Source organism: Podarcis pityusensis (assembly GCF_964106645.2).
Source record: "Podarcis pityusensis genome assembly, chromosome: 14".
In the NCBI taxonomy this organism is placed as follows: Eukaryota; Metazoa; Chordata; class Lepidosauria; order Squamata; family Lacertidae; genus Podarcis; species Podarcis pityusensis.
Genome location: NC_138039.1, coordinates 14,195,463 through 14,222,836, shown reverse-complemented (window position 1 = coordinate 14,222,836; position 27,374 = coordinate 14,195,463). Strand labels below are relative to the sequence as shown.

The following is a 27,374-nucleotide window of genomic DNA, read 5'->3' as shown; positions in this document are numbered from 1 at the left end:
TTTGAAGCTGCGCAGGCCAAGTCCAAGTCCACACCATGCAGTTGTTGTTGTTGTTGTTGTTGTTGTTGTTGTTGTTGTTGTTGTTGTTGTTGTTGTTGTTGTTTTCTCCTTCAATGGGCACTATGATGCCGTTTTGTTTTTTCTTTTGTATACCACCCTTTACCCGAAGATTTCAGGGCAGTTTACAGCATAAAAAACACAATAAAAATAATAAAACGAAACAGAAACTCCCCCCCAAGTCCTTTAAACAGTCTTGGGAGCAGCAGTGTGTTGAAGGCGTTGTCAGGAGACCACACCCTCTAAAGGGAAAACGGGTAGCCCCACTGGCTTTTGGCTCTGACCCCCAATGCCCTACGAAGCAGTCACCCTCAACATAGAAAATACAAACTGATCAACTAAGACTTACTAATGCTGAAATTCTATATCTAGGAGGAAGTCCTGTTGGACTCCGTTGGGCTCATTTCTCAGATGCTGTATAATTGCATTGTATCACAAGGATGCTACACCTGGCATTCACCCCGATCACTGGCCATGCTGGCTGAGGCTGATGCGGGATGCAGGCAGCGGTTCTCAGCATCTACCTCTGGGAAGGGGCAAAGAGGGACTTGACGCCCTGTGAAACTGCCACATCATATGTGGACGAGTCAGCAAGGCGTAATAGTGAAATCAGGGAGGGAATTCCTTCCTTTGGAACACACCTAAATTCTTGAGCTGGACTCGTGGCTACAACTTGCAGCACACAAGGGTGAACGTAAGTCTATTACTACTGTTGTTGTTGTTGTTGTTTATTGATTAAATAAATAAATATGTGGGTCTCAGGGCAGTTCACAACCTAAAGTTACAATATAAACCCAAGTCCGTTTTCTAACTTTTACGTATTATTATTACCACGCAAAAGCAAACATAAAACAAAATCATCACAGAAAACAGATAGAAATAGCAAAGCAGAGGCAAATAAGGGGTCCAAACAGCAATCCTTTCGGAATCATAGAAATTGCAGCAAGCCTGTGGGAATTAACACACCATTAACATGGATACCGCTTATTTCCCTTGGCTCTTTTTCTAATTAAAACCGAAACGCCTCGGCGAGCTACTAAAAACCACAACTCCCAGCATGCCAAGCGCAAGCTTCCGCGTTCTGAGCCCTTGCATTGTGGGCGTTGTAGTTTCCCTTCCCCTCCTCCCAGCGCGGTATCTTAGAGACGGCCGTTGGCGGCTGGTTGCCGCGGTTTCTTGTCCCGCGAAGCCGGAAGCTGGAAGGCGGGCTCGTGTCGGGGCGGAGGGCAGGCTTGGCGTTGCCAGGGGCCGGGCCGTGGCGGGCGAGGAGCGCGTCCCGCTCGGCTGTGGGCGGCGGCGGAGGAGCCACCTGGCTGGAGGAGGCGCGCGGAGGCGGCGCGCATCTTGCTCTCCCTGAGAAGCGGGGACGGCGGCAGCCTTGAAGGGGAAGAGGCCGAGAGGCGCTCACAAAAGCAGGAGGGTTGCCAACTGACCGGGAAGAGGAGCCGAGCGAGCTGCCTCGGCCTGTACGCCTTTGAGCGGCGTCTTGTTCTGCAGAAATCAGCAGGTGAAGGAACGCCCCGTGTTCTCTTTGTTAAACGTGTTTTATGCCTTTATGCTTATATTCGGTAGGTTTCATTTGTTTTATAAATAAAATAAAATAAGAAATGCATATATAAAGTTGCCCCTGACAAAAAACTGGTAATCTTCGTTTTAAACAGTGCTTCACGTAATGGTCATTCTCTTTGAAATGCATAAGGATAATCATGTTTTGGTATTTTAAATGCTTATTGCCCTCTGCGAAAGCATGGCCTATTTAAGAATTAAACCCAGAAATGGTATATATTAGGGCTTTTTTATTTGATGGGTTTTTTGTGCTGTGAACTAGTTTGTCGGTGCATCTATGCAAGGGCATTTTTTGTTGGATGCTCGTTTAAAAACATTTTATGTTGTGTGTTTCAGTAGTTTCTTGCATGGGAGTGTTTATTGGTGGGTGGCTTTATAGATGATTATTATTAAGAATAATATACAATAATCAACCAAAGCAGCATTTAAAAAGCAACCCAGACAGATAGAATATAAAGTAAAAATAATAACTCTGCAATATACAATGCAATTGTAACTGGTATACACACAATAGGTATGTGCCACACCTGCTCATGGCTGAAGCAGGCCAGTTCTCTGCTCTTAAAGGCAGGGACCTATTCAAGAGTTAGCAACCTGAGAAGGAGGTTGTAGTTGGTGGTCCCTTTATTTACTTGACAGGACAACTGGGGCAGAATTTGCATTAAGAACTGCTGGGAACTTTCATTTCTGAGTTTTGCTGCTGTTTATCAATATTACAGTTCTGTGTAATTTTTCTATTATTGCTGTTTTTAACTTTGGTGTTTTTGGGGGAAAGGTTTCTTCCTGTTTCTACTGTAAGCTGCTTTATAGTTCTTATGGAAAATGTGGGGTGTAAATGTTATCAACATTTCCATAATTCAGTGGGTCTTGGACTGAGTTTGGATGGTGTGGCTTGTGTGTGTAAGTACATAATATGTCGAAGCAGGCTGAAAAGTTCCATGAAACGGGGAAGTCTTCAGAGACCAAGATGTAGGGTAGGTTGAGTACCTGCATACAGGATTCCCCCACTGATTCATTTTAGATTTGTGCATACTGCACATGTCCCCTCTCATCCCAAACTGTTTGCTTCGTTTACGTACGTGGTTTTTTTAAAGGAAGAATTGAAGACATCTTGTCCTGTTTCCCTCTTTCTAATGCCATTGTTTTCCTCTTTCTAACGCTATTGTTGGCTTGGTGCCCCGTCCACAGATCTTTGCATGCGTACAAGGATCCCTGTGCTTTCAGCTGTGGAGCAGCGATGGTGCTGATTTGGGAGGGGCCTCAGAAGTTAGAATATATTGATAAAGGTGTGAGAGAGCTAGGTTTGAGGGAAGCTGTTTTAATTCTAATTGTGAGGGATGGACTCCTATTATTCAGTGGGAAAATAATGGTACTCAGCACATGCTCAGAGTCAGTTCTCTGAAGTATTACACTTGTTTAAAGCCTTGATTGGAAAGACTGTAGAAGATAGAATGATGCAAGGTGGCTACTCTTTGAGTAGCAGGATCCTGCTTTTGGGCAAGGACTTCAGGTGATATCCAGTGTTATTCATACCTATTGAAATGGGCTTAAGTTCTTTAAGTCCATTGATTTCAGTTGTTCTGCAAAGAGTTTGATATCACTTTATATTGTTGCTAAATAATATTATGGCCACGCCTGCCCTTGTGGTGTGGGGGTTTGTTTTTTCCTTGACAATTTGGTACCTCATGGTGAATAGGAGTTGGGCATAGGGCTAGTACCAAAACTACTTGAGCAGAGTCAGAAACATCAAGCCCTGGGTGTTGAATGCAGTTCTCCACACCTCTTGGAGTCTCCACAGGCTACACTGCTCACTAGCCCTGCTCTGACTGGAATAGGTCCTTGAACTCTGATTATGCCAGAGGGTGGGTGGAAGAGAGAGGAAGAGGTGTGTGAGTATGTGTAGAAACTTACCAAAGGTAAAATTTCCATTAATTACTCCACCCACTTTTGCCTCTGGCCCTGCCCACTATTGCCATGTGGCCCTTGGAAAGTTCCCTACTCCTGTTAGACCACTTAATTATTTGCAGACTCATTCATGCCTTCTTAATTAGAGCTATACCTTTGGAATGTATCTTGTGAAGTGCAGTTGGAAAGATCCCATACGTCTCTTGATATTTTTTATCAAGAGTGTTTTATTTATAGTAAACAATAGAACCAGCTTGCTCAGTGGGAAGGATCCTAATGAGTTTTTATGTTTTGATATAGTTTTTTTCCCCTGATTTCAGTGTATTTTGATTATTTATGTAAACCACAGCCCCAGAGGCAGAATATAAGTAATCATAATAAATCAGTTGTGTGTTAATTCGGAGAAATGATTATCTTCAGTAAATGGTTTGTTTCAGGAGTTCACTGTTGTTGAGATGCAGTAATAATTGAATGTTTAACTGTCCAGTTGGTTAAAAGCAATACAGTTGATGACTTAAAAAAAAAACACTGCAAGGAGCTGACAGACATAGTTTAAACTGGTCCTTTTTGAAGGGACTGTTGAGACCCATCCATTGCCTGAGCTATCCTGGTGTGAACACTTGCACTGAAATGCCATCATGACCAATCCTGCTCATATAACCTATGGTTACAGTGACGTATGTGCAGATGTGACCATCGCAAGTGACAGAATTAATGTGGAAATTAGAATATGTGAAGCTGCTCCCGTTGGGTGTTCTTAGGAAAGTCGCGGTCTCGCTGTTTGTTCACCCTAGTTTTCTCTCTGTAAAATGGAAATCAGAATGACTTGGCTCAGATTGGTGACAGCGAACATGGGGCACATTGCAGTGCACTTATCAAGTTTTTAAAAAATATGATATAATTGAACCAGTGTGCTGCTTGAAGTAACATAGGAATTCTCTTCCTGCTCACTCCCAGAAATCTTCTACTTAGGATGTTGCTTGCCCTTTCTAAGAGATGGCCTCCTATTCAAGAACTCGAGCCCGTGGCGTACAATAACAGGCACCCATTATTTCATAGCATTCCGGTTCCTTGGCACTCTGTAGGAGCAGCTGCAGTTCTAGATTTTTGGCTGTCATTGGAATTTTCTCATCCTCTAGTGACTTGGTAGAGACTCTCACTGCAGAGTTGTGCTGGTTAAGGGGGCAAAGAAGGCTGATAGAGAAAGCTGACTTGCATCAGGTCACACAGTTTGTGCATCTATGCGTTACGGTTTACTCCAGTGGTGGGTCTCCAACAGAGGTCTTTCCCTTCTCCTGATCTGGTCGTTCTTTAACCTGAGATGATGGACATTGAACAGTGGGCCATTCTGCATGCAAGAGGTACTCTGCCGCTGAGCTGTAGTCTCCCTCCAGTATGATACCTTTCAAGTGTGTTACACGGATGGGTGACAATCTTGCTTTCTCAACTGAAAATACTTTAAAAGACATGTTTCACTTAATTTTCACAACTAGAAAAATCCAGCTACATTGTGTAGCGTATTGCATAATGCTTCCTGCATACTGATTATCTTAGGGTGATCAAATTTTTTTTTTGGATGAGGACACATTTGGAAATCCAAGAAACATGGATTTAGGCATCACAAAATACTTATTTAGCAGAAGAAAATTGGCGACATGTGGGGTCCTAGGCACAATCTGGAGAAAGGGAGATAGAAAAATTGTAGTGGCCGGATGCCTGTGTGCAACTTTGCACACATTTCACATTCAGCTATGCACACTTGGCAAAAAAAACCCAAAGAGGGGGCAGAAAGCGGGCGGGTGTCTGGGGAAAAAAGACCTTGGCAATCCCACCCACCATTTGAACCCAGTGTGTTTTGACTACACACGACTCTATTGCAAGTTGAGTGTCACCTGTATACTCCATGTATGGGATAGGAAGAGTTTTGTTAGAGGGGAAGCTAGTTCCGGTATGGATTGAACAAAGTTAGTCAGAGCTGTTCCACCAGGCCTTTGGCCAAGGCACAGTCTGACCCCCTCCTTTGGTAATCCTCACAGAACTCTAGCCCAATGGTTGCCATTAATTTGATTTTGAATTGATTTTAAAATGAATTGATTTTAGAATGCTGTGTTATTTTTATTGCTGTTAGCCGTTCTGAGTCCAGCTTCAGCTGGGGAGGGCGGGATATAAATAAAAATTTATTATTATTATTATTAGTCATTCACATTACCTGCATATATGCATGTAGAGCAGACAAAGTGACTTTATGAAACCATGCACAAGGTAAAATCCATATGTGGTTGGCTTGGTACTTAAAATTCCTTTCCTAATCCCACTGGAGTGTTGTCGAATAGAGTGGTAGCATGGAAGGCATGGTTTCCTATCCAGTGACCTGCCTCCCAGGATATTACAGAGCAACTGTATTGTGGAATTGGGTTGCTTTTCTGAAACTTATCTATGCATGCATCCTGACTTTTGATTATTATTACTATTATTACTATTATTATTAGTATTAGTATTTTGAATGACAGTATTTCTCTTTGCAGCCCAGTTGGCTTATAAAATGGAGGATTATGAGCAGTTCTGCAAGAAGCAGCTCGCAAAGATCCAAGGTGACCCACTGCAGAGAGAAGCCTCTCCATCCGTTCAGCACAAATATATTTCACTTATTCAGTTCAGTGGCATTCCTGTGCTTTCTCCACTGGTAAGATGCCTTTTGCACCTCCAAACTATTCGTAATGATGCATATTAAAAAGGAAACAAGTAAGCCTTAACCATGTTGGTAATAGGCAGGTTACCGTTCTGCCTAAATTGTTTTGGGAGCAAACATTTTGTTTTGTATATTGAAATTAAGGATGTTTACGCTAGAAATACTTCACTGCAAGCGGACATAACTAGTGGTGCAGTTAGGTGATTTTGTACTGAGCCTAATGATCTTACTGGTGAGGGTGGAGGGAAACAGAGGGAGAACCTCTTTAGATGGTAATGTGTATTGCTTCATTTGCTTTAATATGCAGTAGGTCAGCGCTGCTCTGCTTGGTTATGTCAGGGGTGGGGCTACTTCTCTAAATGTGTACATGTTTATCTCCTCCCCCTCTTTCCCTGACTTCATTTTGCAGCTTACTCTTGAGAAAAAAAAGGAGCTACAACAAGACAGACAGAAAGCGCTGGATTTAGAACTCTGGCGCCAGAATTCCAGGAAAAGAGCCTTGCTGACTCGTGTTCAGGAGATTCTGGAAAATGTGCAGGTGAGATTGAGAAACCTTTCTGAAAAGGTAGTTACAGCAGTTGTCTTGAGTGGTCTGATTTGGAAGCAGATAGATTTTGTTTGCTGTTCCACACCACTGCAGTCGCCATGGTTCCTTTTATATTGAATAGCCCCGGTAATAGTAACTATAGTAAATTAAGTTACAGTAAATAAAGTGGCTTATCAGTGTAGCGGTTAGAAAATGCAGTTAATTTCCAACTAAACATGATCAGGTTGTGCTGTTAGTACACTATAAATATTGAAGACTGGTTATTGTGGCTTGTATGCAAGAGAGGCTGTGCAACTAATGCTATACTAGCTGGATGCTGTGAATGAGATCTTCACAGTCCTTGACAGGCACAATAAAAGAATGTTTCGCCTTGTAGCAAAACTCTATAGCCCTTGAATTAGCTCACTTGCTAAATGGAGCCTGTGTTCAACTTGTTCAGTTAAGTAATAATAGGGACCAAACATGAGCTATTCCTTTTCTTGCTATGTTTATTATTGGGTGCATGGCAACCATTACCTAGCTTGGGAGTTGAAAGATGTGGTAGGAGCATGTGTTGAGGATAAAATACTAATCAGTTAGCCTTCTTCTAAACACCCTGCAGTTAATACAAGCCTTTTAAACTTCATTCCGCAGCTTCCAGCCAACTAATTGGCTTCATGAAGGTTTCACCACAATGCTCATGTTGGCCTGTCATTCAAAGCCTCAGCTTTTTAGCTTAGTGCAGCATGACAGCTAAGCCAAGGTTGACTTAGCATCATCCAAACCCAGGATTGTGGTTAAGGTCTCTCTTCCTTAACCACAGTCTAAAACTAATACTTGTCCTATAGGAACCAGTTGTGTTTAAGGAGGAGATACCTTGGCCACAACCCTGGTTTGGGGCATGACTCTAAGCAAACTTTGGCTTAGTCAACATTCCATGCTGACCTGAAAAGGTCTGAACTCCTTTCCATGAGCTGGCATGTTCACAATGAGCTTACATCTGCCTTACTGCGAAGTGTGAAGCAGGCTAAGTTGACTGGTTTAACACAGGTTATAACAAAAGAGGCAACTTAAGAACATAAATCCTGCTGGATCAGGTCAAAGGCCAATCCAGTCCAGCAACCTGTTATCACATTTACCAACCAGACGCTCATGGGAATCCCACAAGCAGGATCTGTGTATGACAGTACTCTCCTCATTTGTGATTCCCAGCAACCGGTATTCAAAGGCATAATTGCTACCTAGTCCAGGACCCTAACCATGACACCATATTGGCTCTCTAAAATTAGCGGATAAAAGCTAGATGCGTACACCTAGCACCTGTATCTAGATATGCCAATGCATTTATTCCTTTGTTTATTCCTTTATTTGCTAAGTGAGCAAGCCAGCTGATCTGACTGTTGAGATTCACTGGGCTGTTACAGATGTGCTTAGAAGTCTTCTACGTAATCAGTGAGATTCTTTTCCTTTTACCAGCAGGTGCAAATGTCTTAAAAACTTGCTTCTGACATTCTCTTTCGTTCTACAATCCGTTTGATGTGCTTTGTTCTTTGGAGTGGAATGGTTTAAACTGTTCCAAAAACATTAAAACCCCTTTGAGTGTGTGGAATTGGGTGTATGTGTTTTGGATCCTGGCCTGTCTGCCTGCTCCATACATTTTTTGTACCTCTTCTAGTAACTTGTATTCATATAACTTTTAACATCTGAACAGCCTACATCATTCTTTTCCCTCCTTACAGATGAAGCAGTCGTCCATTAAAAGTGATTTGGATCAGCCTGATACAGAGAATGTTCCTTTGGATTTAGAATCCAAAGTGTTGAATGGCTTTGTTATGCAGTCAGACAGCATTTTGCCAAGTCCTGTTGTTCTTAGTGAGCCTGCAGAACCTGAAACGGCACCAGAGGTTGAGCCAGCAGACTTACATGTTGCAGCAAATGGGAACTCTCCTGGAGTAACTGAGGAGTTTATCCCTCATAAACCAAAGGACATTTGCTCTAGCCCCTCTGAAAACCCATCTTCCCCTGAAGGTTTATTTTCCAATCCAATAAACCTCTCGTCTTCAAGCGATACTGTAAAGAAAGGAGGCATTGAGACGGTGTCCCCTGATGCAGAAGGCCCAGATCCTTACGTCATGAGTCTGCAGAACCTCCTGAAAAAATCCAAAGAGTACATACAGAGAGAACAGACCAGGCGTAGCATGCGAAATAGTTCAAAAAGAAGTGGTGGTGAAAGCCATTCAGACAAAGAAAATGATGCTGTGAAAATGAGCGACTCAGCGAAAGAGAGGGGCAAGTTGATGGGCAGAAGTTGTATGGTCCCATCAAATATGACTAAATCCAATACTTCTTTGCAAAGTACCTCAGTCCCCAAAAGTAGTATGGGTGTGGTAGCATCGCCCAGTTTTTCCAAAGTGGATATACCAATGAGATCTGGCACGCCTCCTGTTTTGGATTCGGATTCAGATGAAGACATCAAAACCACCTTTTTCTTTGAACGTGACAGTAGCATTCTCAGAAGCTTCACAGGTTCTTACTCAAAACTACCCAGTCCAGAGCCAAGTGTGAGCCCCAAAATGCACAGAAGACGCCCAAGGCCTTCTTCAATGGGGCACATTGTCATTAGCAACCCAATAAACGCTTATGAATTAAGCCCTAAAGAAAAGGGAAGAGCTGTGGACTTGATCACGCAAGACGCTGGTGACCGGCAAATTGCTTCCGACCCTATGCCAAAACTGACTCCAGATTTTACTCTTGCTTGCCCCGGCAAAATGCACACTTTTCACAGGAGCTCTTCGGACATCTGCGATGAATTGGTGGTTGGCAAACGAAATCAAGTGTGCCAGGTTTCTGTTGCTCAACGAGAGAACAAAAGGTTCTCGATCGGTGCCACGGTAGAAGGAGAGTCTGTATTAGATGGAACAAGGGCATCGGGTACTTGCCTTTCACATCCAAGTCCACAGGAAGTTCATGTGGTCAGTTGTCCCATTACAGCGCAAAACACAACAAATGTCAACGTAAACAAGCAAATCGGCCTGTTGGAGAAAGCCAAATGTGGCGTGCCCACAGAACTCAATAAATCTTACGATGTCGAAAAGCCATCTCCCTTACTGATGCAAACGCAGCATAGGCATCAGATGGATACCCCAAATCTTTCTCCCGGAAATGAGCAGACTTCAGAGAGCGGGATTGAAAAGGTGAAACGTAGGCTTGAGCTGGACGCGGAGAGCATGCAGAAGGAAAACGTGCCGTTCGTTGCGACAGCAGAGAGCAGCGCACGAGAGCGACGGCTGCATGATCAAAGGTGTCCTGAGGGATCTGTGTCTGGTGCCAAGAGCGAAACATCAGAAAGGAGTGCCATTGGTGAGAGAATGCCCTCTGTAGCAAGCCTCGGTTGGTTTGACTAAGATTTGTCCAGAGGGTACTTTTTATTGGCCCACTTGGGTTTGTAGGTTAGGAGCAGTTCCAGGGTTAGAGGGCCCACAGCAAAGTGCTGTCTGGTGGACCCCATCCAATGTCGGCAGCCCCACCCCCAAGCTGCAAGTTTCCCTGGTGGTAGCATCAAACATTTGAGAAGCTGCCATTTTAATTCTTACACAAGGCCCTGGAGGGATGCTATGTCAGGCACTCCAGGGCATTGCGAGAAACTGAAAATGGCAGCTCATAGCTGCTTGGTGTGGCAGGGTGCCTAGAGAAAGTGTTGGCACTAGGGGGACCCTTCTAGAACTCTAGCAGTTGTGTGAGTGTGTTGATGCCTGGCCTGTCTGTAGACTTGCAAGCTTTTCACCTTGATCCAAAGCTGTTAGGTGACAGCAAGTCCCATAGGTTTCAGTTGGGCTTCACTTCAAAGTCAGTAGGTTTTGGATTGCAGCTTTTGAGTAGCAACAAACACTTCAGGGAGGATTTTTCTGAAAGCTAATCGGAGCAGCCAAAGCTGGCTTTAATCAGACCATCTCTAATACCTACAGGATTACTATTTTTTTAATGAAAAGCCTTAGGAGAAACCAGTTAACAGTCACTTCAACAATTGCAAGGGGGCTTTCTTTTGCTATGCCATAAATGTTGAAACCTCAGTTTTTCCAATGATTTAAAAATCTATAAATAAGAATTGGGTCCCATGTTGATTATTTTAGGAGTACTAAGGGGCTTAGGCCCATAAAAGGGTAGAAATGTGGGGGAAATGCTGATTGCTGTATGACTCTTAATCACAATATATTGGCAGAAACAAGCAGCATCCATAAAAGGATGGGAACAGACAACCTGGTGTAGGTTGTTAACGTATAACATTTCTCATTATTAATGTATAAAATTTCTCATTATAGAAGCATACGAAGGCCTAGGATCCGTACAAAAAGGCAAACTCACATGAGGGGATGGTCAGAATTTGTTCTAAAAAGGGTTTCGAAGACACTTTTGTGTGATGCAAGAAGCCAGGTTTCCTTTTCAATCAATCTTAACAGTCGCTCTCTGTATGTTTTCCCTTTTTAGGAGAGGAAGCTCTAAAACAGAAAATGCTGGCCTTTGAAGAACTGAGGAAGAGACTTGAAGAACAGCATGCTCAGCAACTCTCATTATTGATAGCTGAGCAAGAAAGAGAACAAGAAAGGCTGCAGAAGGTGAGCAGCCAAGATAAAATATCTTAAGTGGAGACCTTTGACTCTGGTCTGTACAAGCTGATGGTGTTTCTGTCTCTTGGTACTGCGTCCAAAGTAGCCACAAATCTAAACTGAGAGCAGTTTGGGTGGGAAAAAAACTCATCTTCATCTTGGTTCCGAACGAAAGTTAAGCATGCGCATTAGCCTCCAGGTAGAGCAACTCTCTCCATTATTAAAACACTGCAAAATAAACACCAGGTCATGTCGGTGGGCTATTTTAATACTGAGATGGAAAGGGCTTCCCAGGAGGCTGTGGCATAACTAATGTATGCTTTCAGAGTTGTGTCCAAAAGGCAATAAAAGCTGTTGGGAATCGTTCCATGAGCAGGAGGCAGACAGTCGCTACACTCAGTGTGTGTCTGCCGCCAAACACATTTGCGTTAGCAAATGGAGAGACTTCAGGCAGTCAGGAACAAGGAAGGGATGAGTTGGGTTGGGTTTGCAGCAGCAGAAGCTCACACGGGCTGGGATATTGTCTGCTTGTGGTGCTGCAGTTAAGATTCCAGGATGAAAGACTCTCTACATACTGTATGTAAGCCGCACTGTGCTTATCTGAGAAGGTGTGTGTGTGTTTAGGTATGAAAATAAATAGAGCACTTGACAAGTTCTTGTGCACCCTAAGAGGTCCTATTAGAATCCTTAAAATTTTGGTGGTGGAGAAGTGAGGAAGCACTTAAGACTGAAGATGCAGGACCTGAGTACAACAGCATGGTCTCTGCTCTGAATACCCATTAATTGCTATTCAGAGGTAAACGGACCCTGTAGTTTGAACACGGCTAGCAGCCATTCCTTTTTTCTGCCTGATCATACCATGGATTCCTTATTGTGATGCCAAAAAGCTATTTGTAGGCTCCTTCCAAATTTGCCCATTTTGTGGGGGGAATTAACTCTGGGACCTACAGGGCCCCCTGTCCATTTTTAATCCCACTCACTGATCCTGATAACAATGAACGATATATTTTAAAACTGCAAATAGTATAGAATAGCCAATTGAAAAGTCTTTTGGATGGCAGCCTTCAAGATTTGCATTTCTGGCTGTGCCTGCTGTTGTGCTTCATCTTTGCTCACTTTCACATGCGGCCCCCTGATAGTTGATTTTTTAAGACAGACTTTAGGGTCTACATAAAGGCTGCCAGGAAGGCAGCCAAGCAGAGTTTGCAGAGGAAGAGGTTCCACAAGTGTAGGGTCACCGTTGCATGTAGACAGACCAACTGATTGGCTGCCATTTGGGGTATTGTTTGTGAAGGTTTTAATAGAGGCATTTCCATTTTTTTGTTGTTGTAACCCAATCCATTTTTTCCATCCTTCAGGAGATAGAAGAACAGGAATGGAGACTTAAAGGGGAGAATAATGCAACTGCTGAAACGGACATTCCCCAAATTGCTATTGGCAGTGGGAAGGATTTTGAGTGGAGAAGGATCAGTGACACTCGTTTGTTGGAATCTGTGCTGACTCGAGTGGAAACCATCCACAGCACAAGCTCAGAGAGTGCTGGTAAAAATGGAAAGCGTATTGATTTTCATATGCAACCTGATTTTAAATAATCCATGAAGAACTTGCTCTTTAGATCAGCCTTAATTTTTAATGGAATTTTATGTGCTGGCTACATGGAGAATATAGGAGCAAAAAGTAAATCTTTCCTTCTCTCCCCTGCTTCCCCCCACCCCACCCCAAAAATGAATGAGTATGAAAAACATGGGCATTTCTTCTGGACATTCATTTGCTTAATCATGATTTAAACTTTTTAAATGCAGGTTTTGCCAATACCACTATGCCTGGTTCGACCGCTGAATCTCCATTCTACCTTTGGGAACCACCAGCAAGTGGAAAATCAGTTTTAACAACCAGGTCCATTAACAGGAGTAAAATGAGATGGTCTCAGGTGGGGAACTCATTATTTACAGGAGTACATAGTAAAGCTTTGATGAAAAAGCTCTTTTATTTGAATTTTGCTAATATTCTTCCTCCTCCACCACCCCTTTCAATATGCCATTTCTATTAAATGTAAATACAGACTGCATGGGTTATATCCAGTGTTAGTCCTACTCAGAGTAGACTCATTGAAACTAATGGTCATGACTGATTTAGATCTATTATTTTCAGTAGCTCTACTCTGAATAAAGGTTAGTTCAGTCCAGCCTTTTGACTCCACATTTGGCAAAGAGAGCAACAGAATGTGATAAATCTTGGACAGTGTTTGAACTCCACTCTGCTAATTTTGTTAAAGGCGATGCCATTTTATGGAATAGTAAGCGTACAATTGTAGAAATAGTTTCATTGCTTTTAGTTCACTGAGTTCACTTGAAATTTTATGTTATTGTACATGGCTTAAGTCACTTTCGATGTTCATAAATGTGCAAATTACAAAAACGGATAAATGTAAAATGAACTTAAGAGTCATGCTGGCTCAGAACGAAGGCCAGTCTAGTCCAATGTTCTGTTCACAGTGGCCAGTCAGATACTTACTAGAAGCTGCAAGCAGGACGAGCACAAATTCTCTCTCCCTAGTCACATTCCCAAGCAACTGGTATTTGGAGACACCTCAGTACTGGAGACAAAACAGAGCTTTCACTTCCAGCAGCCATTGATGGCCTTGCCCTCCATCAATTTAATCTAATACCAATCAAGTTGGTGGCCTTCACTACGTCTTGTAGCCAATTCCATAGTTTTAACAATGCACTCTGTGAAGAACTACTTCCTGTCCTGAATCATCCAACATTCAGCCTTGTTGGATGACCCCTGGCTCAACCTGGATGCTACGCAAGAGGGAGAATACCTTCTCTTCTTCCTTGCCATTCATAAATGTGTGTGATATGTAGGGGGGAGCATATCAACTCCTGATTACATGGTACCATCTTACTCTTTCTCTTTAAGGTATACAGCCCTGAGATGAAAAGAAAATTGAACAAGATCTCTGCTCTGGCAAAAGGATTTCTAACTCGCAGGCTCTTGCAAACAGAGAAGCTGAAGCAGCTTAGGCAAACTGTGAAAGTAAGGAGCCATCTGCAGTCCGCCCTTATGTGTAATCAACACTGTGCATGTGGTTTTCTTTTTATCTGCAACAGCCATTTTACAAATTAGAGATTCCTTTCTGAAACTCGAGCCGCTGCTGCTTCCCTCTTCTGTTTTGCCCAGCTGTTCTTTATATCCCCCACCCTGCATGCCAAGCCCTCCTGTCTTTTCTCCTCCCCCAGCTCCTCCTCCAGTTCTCAACCAACACACATACTACCCAGCAGTCTTCTGTGAGTCTTAATCCCCACTTCTGGAAGGCTGCAGGTTTTTCGACCACTGTCCCCTCCATCACACAACACCAGAACAAGAGTCTCTGGGAACCAAGGCAGCTTTTTAAACAAATCGTAGTTTTACTTGTGAAGTGCACTTGAACTGCTGGAGGGTTACTGGCAGATTTCGATAATATGACCATGTATTTAGTATAGGTTAATAAAAGAAAAGCTGCAGAATATAGAGCTGTGTGCACAAGATCAGGAGGCCTTGAACAGAACAATTTCAATAAACCAGGGATGGGGAACCTGTGACCTCTAAGATGTTCTTGAACAGCCTCGGCCAGCGTGACCAGTGATAAAAAATGATAGTAGTTGTACTGCCAACAATATCTGGAGAGCCATAAGGTCCTCCATCTGTGCATTAAGCCTGGGGTGGAGTAATTTCAGATGATGCAATAGATCTTCTCCTACATCTCATAGCCCTGTAACCTCTTCCCCCCAATCCCTCCCAACCTGCTGGTGATTTGCTCTTTAATTCAATAGGAAATGAAACCACCCCCCCCATTGTTGAGCCAAACATGTGTGGGTTTTTCTTAGGACACAATGGAATTCATTAGAAACTTCCAGTCAGAAGCTCCGTTAAAGAGAGGAAGTGTTTCAGCTCAAGATGCTAACCTGCAGGAGAGAGTGGCCGCTCAGGTGATGTATAGTCTGAAATGCACACCTTTATGAGTTTATGCTAGTGCAATTTATATTATTTTACTGTATGTTTGGCCTGCTTTTCAGATAGTTATTGTCTTCCAAGGCAGATCACATCCTTTTCTTGAAGAGTAAGAAGACAGGCCCTGCCCATCAGGTTTACAAGGAAAAAGTGATGAGACACAAGGAAACTGGGTGGGGGGAGATCAGGTCTTCAAGGCCAGAACTTGCTGGTGAGCTATAAGCAGTTTGGCCCTGCTCACCTGTCCTTGCTGGCGTTCTTACTTCATTATCTGCTGGTGGCTTTTATTCCTTTGGCTGATACCAGATTGTCCTCTCCCTTTGATTCTGCAGTCCCAGGACAGATACCCATAGGAATCAAGTGTCCTTTCAGGCAGGCAGAGGGGACACAAACTCCATGTAACTACTTTTTCTCTGTCAGACATTGAATGTGAATGTTGACTTCTACATTGGGTCAACATATGTCATGGGGCAGGAGGAGCTGAAGCCTCTTGGTGCAATAAAAGAAAAGAGGTTTATTGGGCCTAATGTGTTTCAATTTTGATTAGACCCTTCATTAAGGCATTATAAAAGGAAACACTGTTCTCAAAATTCTCTTTTACAAAGTGTTTACTGTGTAATTACCTGAAACCTGTTGGGCCTAATGAATAAATTTTGTGCATTTTGAGGGTTTTTCTTCTGTTTCCTGCATTAATGCCTCCTCTCTCTTTCCCCCCTTCCATATTCATCATGCCAAGACACAGTTTAGAACTCTTAACAGTGGTTTGAGCTTCCAAACATGCAAGAGCCAATTCATGGTTTGGAGCTGCTTGGCATTCCTGTGGCCCCCAGAGGTGTTGGATCATAATTGTGGTTTGTCGGTTCAGATGTCTCTACAAACCATGACCAGTGCAAACCATGGTTTGCAAAAACCACTTCAAACCATGTTTCACTAAATTTGCTTTCTTGACTTACTGCAAACAATGGTTTGTGAATTCTGACATAATGCCAAACTGTAGTTGAGCATCTTTTAACTATGATTTGAGAAGATGTCTTAATTAAACCTCTGCTGTAGTGATATGGATGTTCTGACATTTCAGAGAGTTCTTCCTTTGGCAAATTATCTCATCCCTTCTGTATATTCTAGTCCTGAATGGCTTCTCAAGAGAGGCACAAGATTGTCTCTCCATCTTGTGCTCAGCTTAGTATCAATGCTTGGCCTTTGGTGGTCCACAGAGTGACATGATTTCTGTTGGACTACCGTCAGCTCTGTCTCAGTTTCTCCAGATGCTACACACCCTGAGTCATTTGAGATCCTGTCTGTATGGGATCTAGTTGTTCCGCAGAAATAACTAAATGGCACACCTTAAGATATTTACTTGCCTTTTATTTTATTATTTAGTTATTTATTATCTTTTATATATCCCCCCCAAGCTCAGATGTGGTGTACATGGTTCTCCCCTCCCCATTTTATTTTCACAACAACCCTGTGAGGTAGGTTGAGAGACAGTGACTAGCCCAGGATTATCAAGTGAGTGTCATGGTTGGGTGGGAATTCAAACCCTGGTCTCCCAGCTCACAGTATAACTCTATTACACCACACTGGCTTTCATTGCCATTGCATTTCATAGGTGTTTCTTCTCTCCCACAGTTGCGAGCTGCTTTGTATGACATTCATGATATCTTCTTCAAAATGGAAGTGTCTGAGAGAATGAGTATCCTGAGTCATGATCGAGAGGTTCGCAAAGAAAAAATGCTCCGGCAACTGGTGTGTTGCAGCACTGCTTAATTTAAGAATATGTTTAACTAGTTTTTGCACTAATACATTCCCCCCCACCCTTGTGACCCTGAATTGCTCATATTACTGGTTGCTTTCAGGTGAAAATTGTTGGTCAAGAGATGTGTGCATGACAGAGACCTCTTTATTTCCCCTTTCTTCCAGGGAGCTCAGGTTGGTGCTTTGGGAGCAAAGCAGCAAATCACAACACATCTGATAAAATGCTATTCAACCAAGATTTTATTACTACTTTTTTTTGAGCCTTTGTACCCTGCTTTTCAGCCAAAAAGGCTTACATGCAACCAAAACAAGACAGCCTTTATTTAGGCTTACAGTCTAAATAAATCATCATCATCATCATCATAAATACAGTCTTTAAAAAAATAGTCTAAAAAAGCACAACACACGAGGAAAAGGGGACCAGGAGGGAAGAGGAAAATCAAAACTCGGCACCAATTTCTAAGCAGCTGTGTTCCTTTAATGACTAGCTAGTATAATTCAGGGACAGGAGGTGCCCGATGGAGCTGCAGCTCCAGCAAAGTTGATGAAATGAGCTTTGCTTCCTATCTCTTCCACTGAAGCACTCTGATGAGAGTTGAGGGAGACGAGGCCTGACGTTAAAGCAGAACAGAAGGGGCAAGCTCTACTTCTCAGTTCTCCCAGTGCTGGAAAGCTTAGGAGAATCATTGGCCCTCATGGTCTAGTTTTCAATGCAGAGCCTTTATTTACTTACTTATTTATTTAGGGAGGATCATTCCATCAGGTGTGCCCCCACCGGCAGTGTGAAGGGGTGGAAGCCTAGATGAGAAATAATCTGACGGCCCTGCGTGGGGGCTGTAATATTCCCACTGTTCTCTAGGCTGCCACAAACACTCCTTTTCTCCCAGGCCTTTGGCTGATTAAACAGTTTATGGCCTTTTAAACTGTGTTGGGGAGTATTGTTTTTGTTTGTTGCTACGTTATATATTTTTGAGTTTTTATATTGTAAACCGCCTGGTGATCCTCAGGTGGAGTATAGAAATTTAACAAATAAAAGAGATAAATAAATAAAAACACGTAGGGAACAATTCTCCCCAATAGCAAAGCTAAGCTGGTCATTGGTTACAAGGCTGTAGGGAAAATGGGCCACTAATAAACAAGGGGGCAGTATCTACATCCCTGAGGAAAACCAAAAACCCAAGTTTGCAGAAATCCAAAAAGCATTTAGAGAGAGAAACCTGAAAGGACAGTCAAGTCTCCCAGCAACAGATAAATGATTATATCCCATGTAGGGCAGAACCCGTTTTAAATTCAGTTTGGTCCCCCCTGAAATCCTCTGGGAACATTAAGCTAGCATAAAAAAAGTAATATGTGAATGTAAGAACTGGATTTCTTTGGAGATTCAATTGATAAAAATGTGTGGAACTGGGGGGAAACCTCAAGCACCATTTTAAGTGTCTTTATGCAGGATAAAGTCCCATTATGTGTACTGCAGCCTTTAGAACATTATGTGTACCGATTATGCTTTGGTCTGAATCTAGGTTCTATTAGTAGTAATACTAATATCTAAAATTGTCCTGCTTAGGATAAAGCAAAGGGCCCAAGAGAGAGAGCAACGCTTTCTACAGCTACACAGAAGTCTCTGGACAGGAAGAAATATATGAAGTATGTGGGGAAACGGTAAAGGAAGCATATACTGGTGTATTTAGATGTGCATGGCTAGATGTGTGGGCAGAATAGCCTGTTGCATGTTAAGTCGTCTGTGATTCTTGTGAAAGGGAAGGAAACAAGTTAAGTTTCTGTTCTAACATTTTCCTGCCTCATACTTCTTTAGTGATGTATCATGATCGGCATAAACTTAGGAATCCGAACTCTTGTTGACGGATTACCTTAATTCGGGATGCTCTTCCATATAAAATAGCTAGAACATTTGCCAGATCCTTTCTTCGGGGTGTATCCAGCTAAGTTCTGCTCAGAGTAGACACATTGAAATTGATCCAAGGTACAGTTGTACCTTGGTACTAGAACGCCTTGGTATGGGTACGTTTTGGCTCCTGAACGCCACAAACCCAAAAGTAAGTGTTCCGGTTTCAAACGTTCTTTGGAAGCCGAACATCCAATACGGCTTTCGATCGAGTGCAGGAAGCTCCTGAAGCCAATTGGAAGCTGTGCCTTGGTTTTCGAATGTCGAATGGACTTCCAGAACGGATTCTGTTTGAGAACCAAGGTACGACTGTACTCACATCCATTTACTTTACTGGGTCTTATAGTTCATATAAATAAGAATCTAGATTTTTGTTGTTGTAGCCAAGTTGCACACCCCTCCTGCTTTTCCCCAGTTTATTCTGGTCTACTAAGCAAGTGGGTAGCTGCAGGTATTTGCACATCTCTATAGAGTAGGCCCTTATCTTTCTCCTACTTTGCACCCATCCTCTTGCCCTTTGCCCGCTTTCCTTTGCCCTTTCCATACATTCTGCCCTGCAGCATGGTTAGATGTCAGTTACTACAGAGGGATTGAAGCCAGACTGTCTGGCTTCTGGATCACTACGTTAGGAAATACAGTGAGGAAGAGACTATCAGGAAGCAAATTACATGCAAGTTATCTACAGAACTGGTAGCAAAACATCTGTGAGCATATTGGATATGCTTTCTTCTTCCAAGGTGATTAGGCTGCACTCAGAGAATGTTTGTTCTCTGCTAACCATACTCAGCCATTTCCCTGTGATCCTTGGAACACGTTTTTCCTCCCTGGCACAATTTCCCCCCTTAGCCTAGAGTGGATGAGTTTTGCACCAAAATTAACCATGACCAAGACTAATCAGTGTGTCTCTTGAGCAACCCACTCAAAACAGGGTGTAAATCATGGTTATAAGTTCCAACCCTGGTTAGTCTTCACTATGATTAAGGTTGTTACCAGCATTGTGTCTTGATCCCAGCAAGACCATGGATCCTTGCTACGTACACTAAATGCTTGGAGCAACTTCCTGTTCAGTGCTCGGTATTACTGGACTCCCTTGTAGAAAAGGAATGGGGAACCTTCTTGGCCCGTGGGCCAAATATTTATGTCCCCACCCTCATAGGCCCATTTTGAAAGGTGAGGGATGAACACCTTTCAAAGCGCAGTGCTTCACAAACACCTGGCAATCAGCGCTTGGGAAGTCAGGCTCTTGGAAAGTGCTGTGCAAGAGGCTTTGCAGGCACTCTAGCAATGGGCAGGGACTGCAAAGCCCCTTTCACCCAAGCCCCATCTTTCCTTGCCCCACACAAGTGGGACAGTGGCTGTAGAGCCAAAGGAAGAGGCCTCATAGGCTTGCAGGCTGTAGGTTTCCCTTTTCTTTGGTAGAGCATTCAAATTTCTGACTTTCTCTGTTTAGGTACCTGTGGGAAATAAAACCAAATATTTACTTGATTCCCCCCCACCATCCCAGTAGCTCTTTTGCATATATCTGTGTATTTTATTTTTCTGTAGGCCTTCCGAAATGGGAATGCCAAATAAAAAAACAATTTTGAAACAGAAGACTCCAGAAAACAGGTTTGTAAAAATAGTATTTTTTGAATCCCCCCCCCCCGGTGCAGTATATAATGGTTACTTTATTTTTCCCCTCATGACCTTTGCTGCTCTCTAGGAATATAGTTTATCTGATTGTAAGATTCTAATGATAAGTCTTCCTTTACAGAGTTCTTCAGCCAAACCAGGGTCAAAATGCTCCTGTTCAAAGACTCCTTTACAGACAAGGGTAAGAGCACACTTACTTTCTGTAGCTGAAATGCTTTTTATTTGTTTGTTTATTGCATTTACGAGTCACTTTCCATGAAACACCCCGAAAAGATTTAACAATTAAAAAGCAACAATAAAGAATTGTTTTCTGCACTTTTGAACTTGTTTCTCAAACAGTACCTAACCATCGTTTGGCTACAGCTCAGTGTGTGTCTAGAGGAGATGACTTGGGTTTCGAAAAGCCATGTGTGATGTGATATTTTTCAAGGATGAAAGAGTATTTTAAAATATTAATAATAATAATAATGGTGTATGTGGTACATATTGCGGGGGAAGGATCCAGGCTAAAATCGACTCTGAGGAGTGTTGCTTACGATTGCCTGAAAGAAAAATGGATACACTCCCCAAATGGGTTAGATGGTGCCTATTTTATTGGACTAGCTGGAATTAGAGTAATAAGCAGAACACTTCTTCCTGAATAAGTTGTAGAGTCCTACCTTGGATCCCAAATGCCTTGGTACTTGGACGTTTTGGCTCCCAAACGCCGCAAACCCAGAAGTGAGTGTTCTGGTTTGCGAACGTTCTTTAGAACCCGAACGCCTGATGGGGTTTCCGCAGCTTCCGATTGGCTGCAGGAGCTTCCTGCAGCCAATCAGAAGCCATGTTTTGGTTTCTGAATGTTTTGGAAGTCAAATGGACTTCTGGAACGGATTCCGTTTGACTTCCAAGGTATGACTGTATTTGCAGTTTGAAAGCTTAGCCCTAATACCAGATTGGTTTAATAAAAGGTGGGATCAAACTTGTTTGGGGACATCAGAACTTTATTCTGATATCTTTTGAGATCTGTGAAAAACCGTTAGCACCAGTGCAAAGATGTAGTGCTAATAAGGCACCTGAACCTTCCAGCTTTCATTGTAGTATCTAGCCATGTAGGTTCATCTTGTCTCCCATTTGCAGTCTTATAGCTCCCTGCAATGTAATTTTGGTTCAGTTACATTTTTCTTCCTTTGATCAAAATACGTTTTGTTTATAAAGATCATGTGGGCACTTTTAAAAATGAGTAAAAATGATTTTTAAAAACCATGGTTTGGCACTGACATGAGCAAAGCCTCGTGCTTGCATGTTCCCTCCTCCCCTCCCTTCTCTTTCATGCTTTATTTTTAGTCAGCTACTTGCACTTCAGCTAGAAACCGCAGTTTATATCCAAACCACAAAACCGGCTCTTACAAAGCTGGATTGCAAACGAGGATCAACCTATAGTTTGTAGTCCTGGGTTAGAAGGATCACACAGACTATAATTTGCTGGACTATTGTTCTGTCAAGCTCCATTTTGTCTATACTGATAAGGAGCCACTTTCCAGGGGTTTCAGATGGGAGTCTGCTGATGCCAGTGATTGAACCTGGAACCTGCTGCACACAAAACAGGTTATTTAGCACTGAGCTGCTACTGTCGCTTCCCCTCCAACTCCAAAGCAGCTTAAATTAAAGTAGGACTGCCTAATTAAAACAGCAGAGAAGTGTAGAACTCAATTATTAACTTACTAATCCAGTCATGTAGAGTGTTGACATGTGTATTAACCTGGTTTTTAGCTCATCGTTTGTTTTAATTAATTTTTGAAAGTTTAAAAATAATTGCTTTAAGGGTTTTTTTAACTTTATGGTCTTATTCTTTTCGTAAACGTCTTTTAGGTTTTACTGTAATCAAGCAATATAGAAATCTTGTGAATTAAACAAAACGGAGCGTGATGTGGGAGTGTGTGAGCATGAGAGTTATTCATGTGTTGCCAAACCATAGTCGGGAATAAACACGTGAATCAACTGGTTGGGGTTATTTTGTTTTTTTAATAACATTGATGCTATTGTGTTCCTATTAATGGGAATTCCAAAATAGGAACATTTGCAGAATGCCATGTAGTTTATTGTATTGTTGTGGAATACTCTGGCAAAGAACGATTTTTGATTATTGTTGTTGTTTTTCGAAACAGCATTTTAGCTTGGATGCAAGTGACTTATTAACTCCTTTTATATTCAATCAGAACCCCTAAGACCTCAGTGAAGGGGGCTGAGCAAAATAGAAAGAAGCCCTCAGAGAGCAGAGTGTCTAACAAGGCCCTTTCAGGTGTGTAAAAATAAAAAGTGTGCTTGGATCTTATTTAACAAAGAAAAGAGTAAGTTGTTCATATAAAGAGGCTTAAGTAGCATACGTTTCTGCAGTTGCTGCACCAGCTATGCTCTAGCTCTGCTATACTAACCCTGACGGAAATTAATGCAAAGCATAGTTGTGATCACCCAACTGCATGAATACAATAGATTCATTTTAGTCCACTTGCACACTCCAGCATAATCACACTTGGAAAAGCTTCAGATACAGAGCATTCCTAATTTTTTTTATGGTATGTATTCCTGTTTTGCATAGATAACCTGCAATTAATACTCTTGGGGTGCCTGAATACTATTGTGCTTTAAAATAAATAAACTTCCTGGCTGAAACACACGTACACTCCTCACTTACATTATTGTGCATGATTGCTCCATATGTAAATATATATTGTTCCATAAATATACACATGTATATTTATAAATATATATGTGTATGTGTGTGTATATATATAATATGGTAAGTAAAAAGTATTGTTTTACCATATATTCTAATGATGCTGTGCATGCCTATTGTTTTTGAGGTCCTGTAGACTGAAGAGTTTAAAGAGGTCAATTTTTATCTGCAAAAAAGGAGGGTAAAATAATGCAGAAATAATCCTCCCGCTTTTTCCATTGCGGCTGGCTTATTCTGTTTTCACAGTCGTGCCGTGAATACCTTGCTTCAGGTATTCATCCTCTTAAAACACGAATTTTACTTATTTCAGCTATTTATATCCTCCCTTAGTTGAAGGTTCTCAGGTTAGCTCTTCCGTAAGGAACAATGGGCACCAATGGAAGCAGGAATACAAAGACCGGCAGTAAATCAAACCAGCTTGTCACAGTTCCCAAACGCTATAGGAAGCAGCTGTGCATTTGAATAATGGTGTATCGGGCCCAGAAATGGACGAGGACTCTGCCAATAACAGGAGAGGCCCACCTGTTGTCACCTGTGCCACCCATTCCTTCCTCTCCCCCGTCCTGAGGCTCCTGCCTCCTTGGATGGGAGAGAGGTAGCAAAGGACATGGGCTGGCGTTGTGCCCTCTGAGCATTTGAATTTAACACTTGAGGAATGCCACTGATTTAGTGCTTTGTCCAATGCTGGTTCTGTGGTAAACAGATAGATATGGAAAGCATTCCTTAGTGGTAGAAAAGCCCAAGATCACTGAATTGCACCATATGCTACTGTCATTTCCTCCACTTTGAGCATTGCACGTAGTTCTCCATCATTTGTTTTGAAATCTTTTAATTGTGCAATAATAATTATTTTATTTCTTACGTGCATTTCTTTTCCACTTCCGTAGTTGAAAGCTGATCATCGTTTGTCTTTCTGAAAATTAGACCTATAGGCTTAACATGCACAAATGATCCAAACCTGTGGGTATATTAGGATCATTTCAAGCCCCCACCCCCCCACCTGGACTTGGAAGTTCACTGGGTAATCTTGGGCCAGTCACTGCCTCTCAGAGCCGAACCTGCCTCACAGGATTGTTGTGAGGATTAAATGTTGGGGCGGGGGGAGGACGAGGACTGCGTGCACCAAAGACCAAAATAGCTGAATCAAGGCCCAAACAACCATACAAGCAGCCAGTCATCCAGTTCATCCTGCCTGATTGAGCACCCAAGCCCAAGTGAGGAAATAACTCCTCCCCTGGGAGAGACCAACTGTAGTCTCTTCTTCCAAACTGAAGGATGGGGCAAACTCGTCCCTGCCAAGCACAAGAATGCTGGTGTTCCAAGTGAAGCAAAAGTCAATTTTTCTTAGTGAATTTTGTTTTCCAGGACGTAGCATGTGTGACACTTCCTCCTAAGAAGGTCACGGGGGTTTTGAATAATTTTACACAGATCACAAACTCATGCTCTCTTTTTACTCATGTGCGCTTCCAATGTTTTGATCCATCTGCTGTTGCCTGAGCTTTCTGCTATTTCAAGACTCTGCAGTTAGAATTTACACAAAGGAATATTTCTGGATTTTAGATACTTTTTATGGCTCTTATCAGGTGTGTTTTCTGCACTTAATGTGAAGGCGTGGATTTCCAGTACAGTCATACCTTGGATCCTGAACGCCCTGCAACTCAGATGTTATGGCTCCTGAACACCATAAACCCAGAAGTGATTGTTCCACTTTGCGAACGTTCTTTTGGAACCCGAACATCCAGCAGGGCTTCCGTGGCTTCTGGTTGGCTGCAGGAGCTTCCTGCAGCCAATCAAAAGCCTCGACTTGGTTTTCAGATGTTTTGGAAGTCGAATGGACTTCCGGAACGGATTCCATTCGACTTCCAAGGTACGGCTGTACTATGGATATAGAAGGTTGTTGCCCGTTCCATCTGATAAAGCCTTCTTGGTGTGGACCTGTCCTGCTCACTTGAAGTTCAGTTATTGAGCGCTGAAGCAGCTGCTACCTACAACTGACAACAGAAGAAACTGAAAAATGGCTCTTCAGTGTTGATAACTATTTTTTGCCATGCATTTATGCACAGCGTGGTTAGTTTTCACATAACTTTTTGAAGGTGTTTATACAATTACAGTTTTGAAATGCAGATTTATAAAGGGATAGTTCATATGTGTCGGCATTATTACTGCTTGCTTATAACGCGCAGTAGGCATTTTAAATAAGTAACACTTCAGTTAAAAAATGTTCTTTCCCCTTTGCTTTTAGGAGTATATGCCGGAAAAACCCAAAGAAAGAAGCCAAATGTTGTGACAACTTAAGAAGGCAGCATTCTCTTGGCTAAGCGGTTGATCTGTCTGTAAATGTTCTCTACTGGTTCTGGTCTTCCTGCTGTCACACATGATGCTTTGAATCAGCAAGGATACGTTTTGTGATACGAGATTTCTCAGAGATAGTTGCCAGAATGAAAAGCGAACTGGACAGCACAACAAACTTGAAGAAGCATTTATCCTGCATGTTTCAACCCTCTCATGTATCCATTAATTTATACTCAAAACTGTAATCTACATTGTGCATCCTCAGGAAAATATGTATGTGGTGATTCTTAGGAGAACATTTTTGCAGACTTGAACCTGTGCTGCACTCTTTATGGTGCAGCAAATGAACTCAAAATGGCAGTTTGTACATTCTGCATTAACAGTTGTCTATATCGTTCTGTATATTTAATTAAACATTCAGCTTCAGCTGTGTTGATTGTCTTTGGCAGCTGCCATGCTTTTAACCATGCATAGCCTTGCCTCAAGTCTAAGCCACTTTGGCCCCACTGAAAGTCAGTGAGGCAGATTTTGGCCTTTCATTGCAGCAAGAAGTGGCAAGCATTTCTGGTGGCTGGCACTGTTAGCTTCGCAGCATAAATACAGGTTGCTGCTTTCACCTGCCATGGTAAATTTGATTTTTGTAGTAGGCAAATTTGAATGTGCAGTCAGCACCCCCATCTCACCAAATCAAAGCTTTGAATTGCCAGTTTCCCTCCCTAAATACGAAGAGGACAAAAGTGTATATAAAATATAGTAACAGTTATTTAGGAGGCTTCTTTTGCTACTACACGTTTGTCTTTTGTATATATATTTTTCTCTAAATGAAAGGTTTTGGATTTTTTTTTTATGAAGAAAAGGATACTCTTTCCTCCCATTTGGGGGACAGGATTGTAGCAAACTCCTTTTGGTTTCTGAGGGCTAATCCTCCAAGAAATTCTGCTCTTGCTGTTACTGAGGAATAAGAAATATTTGTAAGAATAATGAGTGAATTTTGCAACTTGGCTTTGGCCTTAAATCCAGCTGGATTCCCAGAAAGTGAAATTCTTGCATTACCAAAGCCATGTCTGAAAAAGGGACATATTTATGTAAGTTATTTGTACTTGCGGTTTTAGACACGAGATGAATTATTTAGATCTTGGTGTGACTATGATATGCTGAATCAAATGCAGTCATGTTGAGAAATGTATAGATCTAATCTGCCAACTGGCATTAGATAATTGTGCTATAGCTTATTCAGTGCACAGAGAACTATTAAACTTGATTATATGATATTGAATTGGTATTAATATTATGTTAAATATTCAGCGCTTCAGATCTGGCACTACAGTTCTGGCTCAAAATATTATTCAACATAAATTGAAAAAGGGTTAAATTAACAATTGGGGGGTGACTTTACATACACACATCTATTTATTCATATGGGGATGGGTGTAAACCTATTCATTAGCTGTATCTTCTAATGGTCTTCTATATCATGCAGTATTTTAAACTGATCTTGTTGGAGAGGCAACCATTTTGATTCAAAAGGATGTGGTGGTGGCGTAGCCAACTGCTCAGCAGTCCTCCAAGCACAGCCTTGTCTCTTGCAGGCTACCTGTTAAAAGGTTCCTTTTGGTTAATTTACGCAGTGCAATGCAAACACTTCTAATTTATTAGATTTCTAAGTAGTTCTTAGAGCTTACTTGGCTCATAAAACTTTTGCATGACTTGAATGTTTTTTAAGAGGAGGGGGGGAA

At 42.1% G+C, this 27,374-nt stretch overlaps 1 protein-coding gene across 8 annotated transcripts; it reads left to right on the top strand.

The window, feature by feature from the left end:
• The first annotated feature begins 261 nt into the window (after positions 1-261).
• Positions 262-26,914, top strand: CCP110 (centriolar coiled-coil protein 110). Of its 8 annotated transcripts, none has more exons than XM_080980971.1 (15): positions 262-751; positions 6,054-6,211; positions 6,627-6,755; positions 8,483-10,103; positions 11,229-11,356; positions 12,706-12,889; positions 13,150-13,277; positions 14,270-14,386; positions 15,217-15,318; positions 16,970-17,086; positions 18,660-18,754; positions 20,544-20,606; positions 20,752-20,811; positions 22,829-22,911; positions 25,589-26,914. In XM_080980971.1, exons 2-15 carry the CDS (start codon positions 6,071-6,073, stop codon positions 25,639-25,641), a joined length of 3,021 nt encoding a protein of 1,006 aa, XP_080837097.1. In that variant the 5' UTR covers positions 262-751; positions 6,054-6,070; the 3' UTR covers positions 25,642-26,914. The 8 variants fall into 8 exon arrangements, with proteins under 8 accessions (XP_080837097.1, XP_080837098.1, XP_080837101.1 ...); XM_080980972.1 differs by lacking the exon at positions 262-751 and adding an exon at positions 1,271-1,564 and having other exon boundaries at positions 6,059-6,211; XM_080980975.1 differs by lacking the exon at positions 262-751 and adding an exon at positions 1,276-1,564.
• The last annotated feature ends 460 nt before the right edge of the window (positions 26,915-27,374 follow it).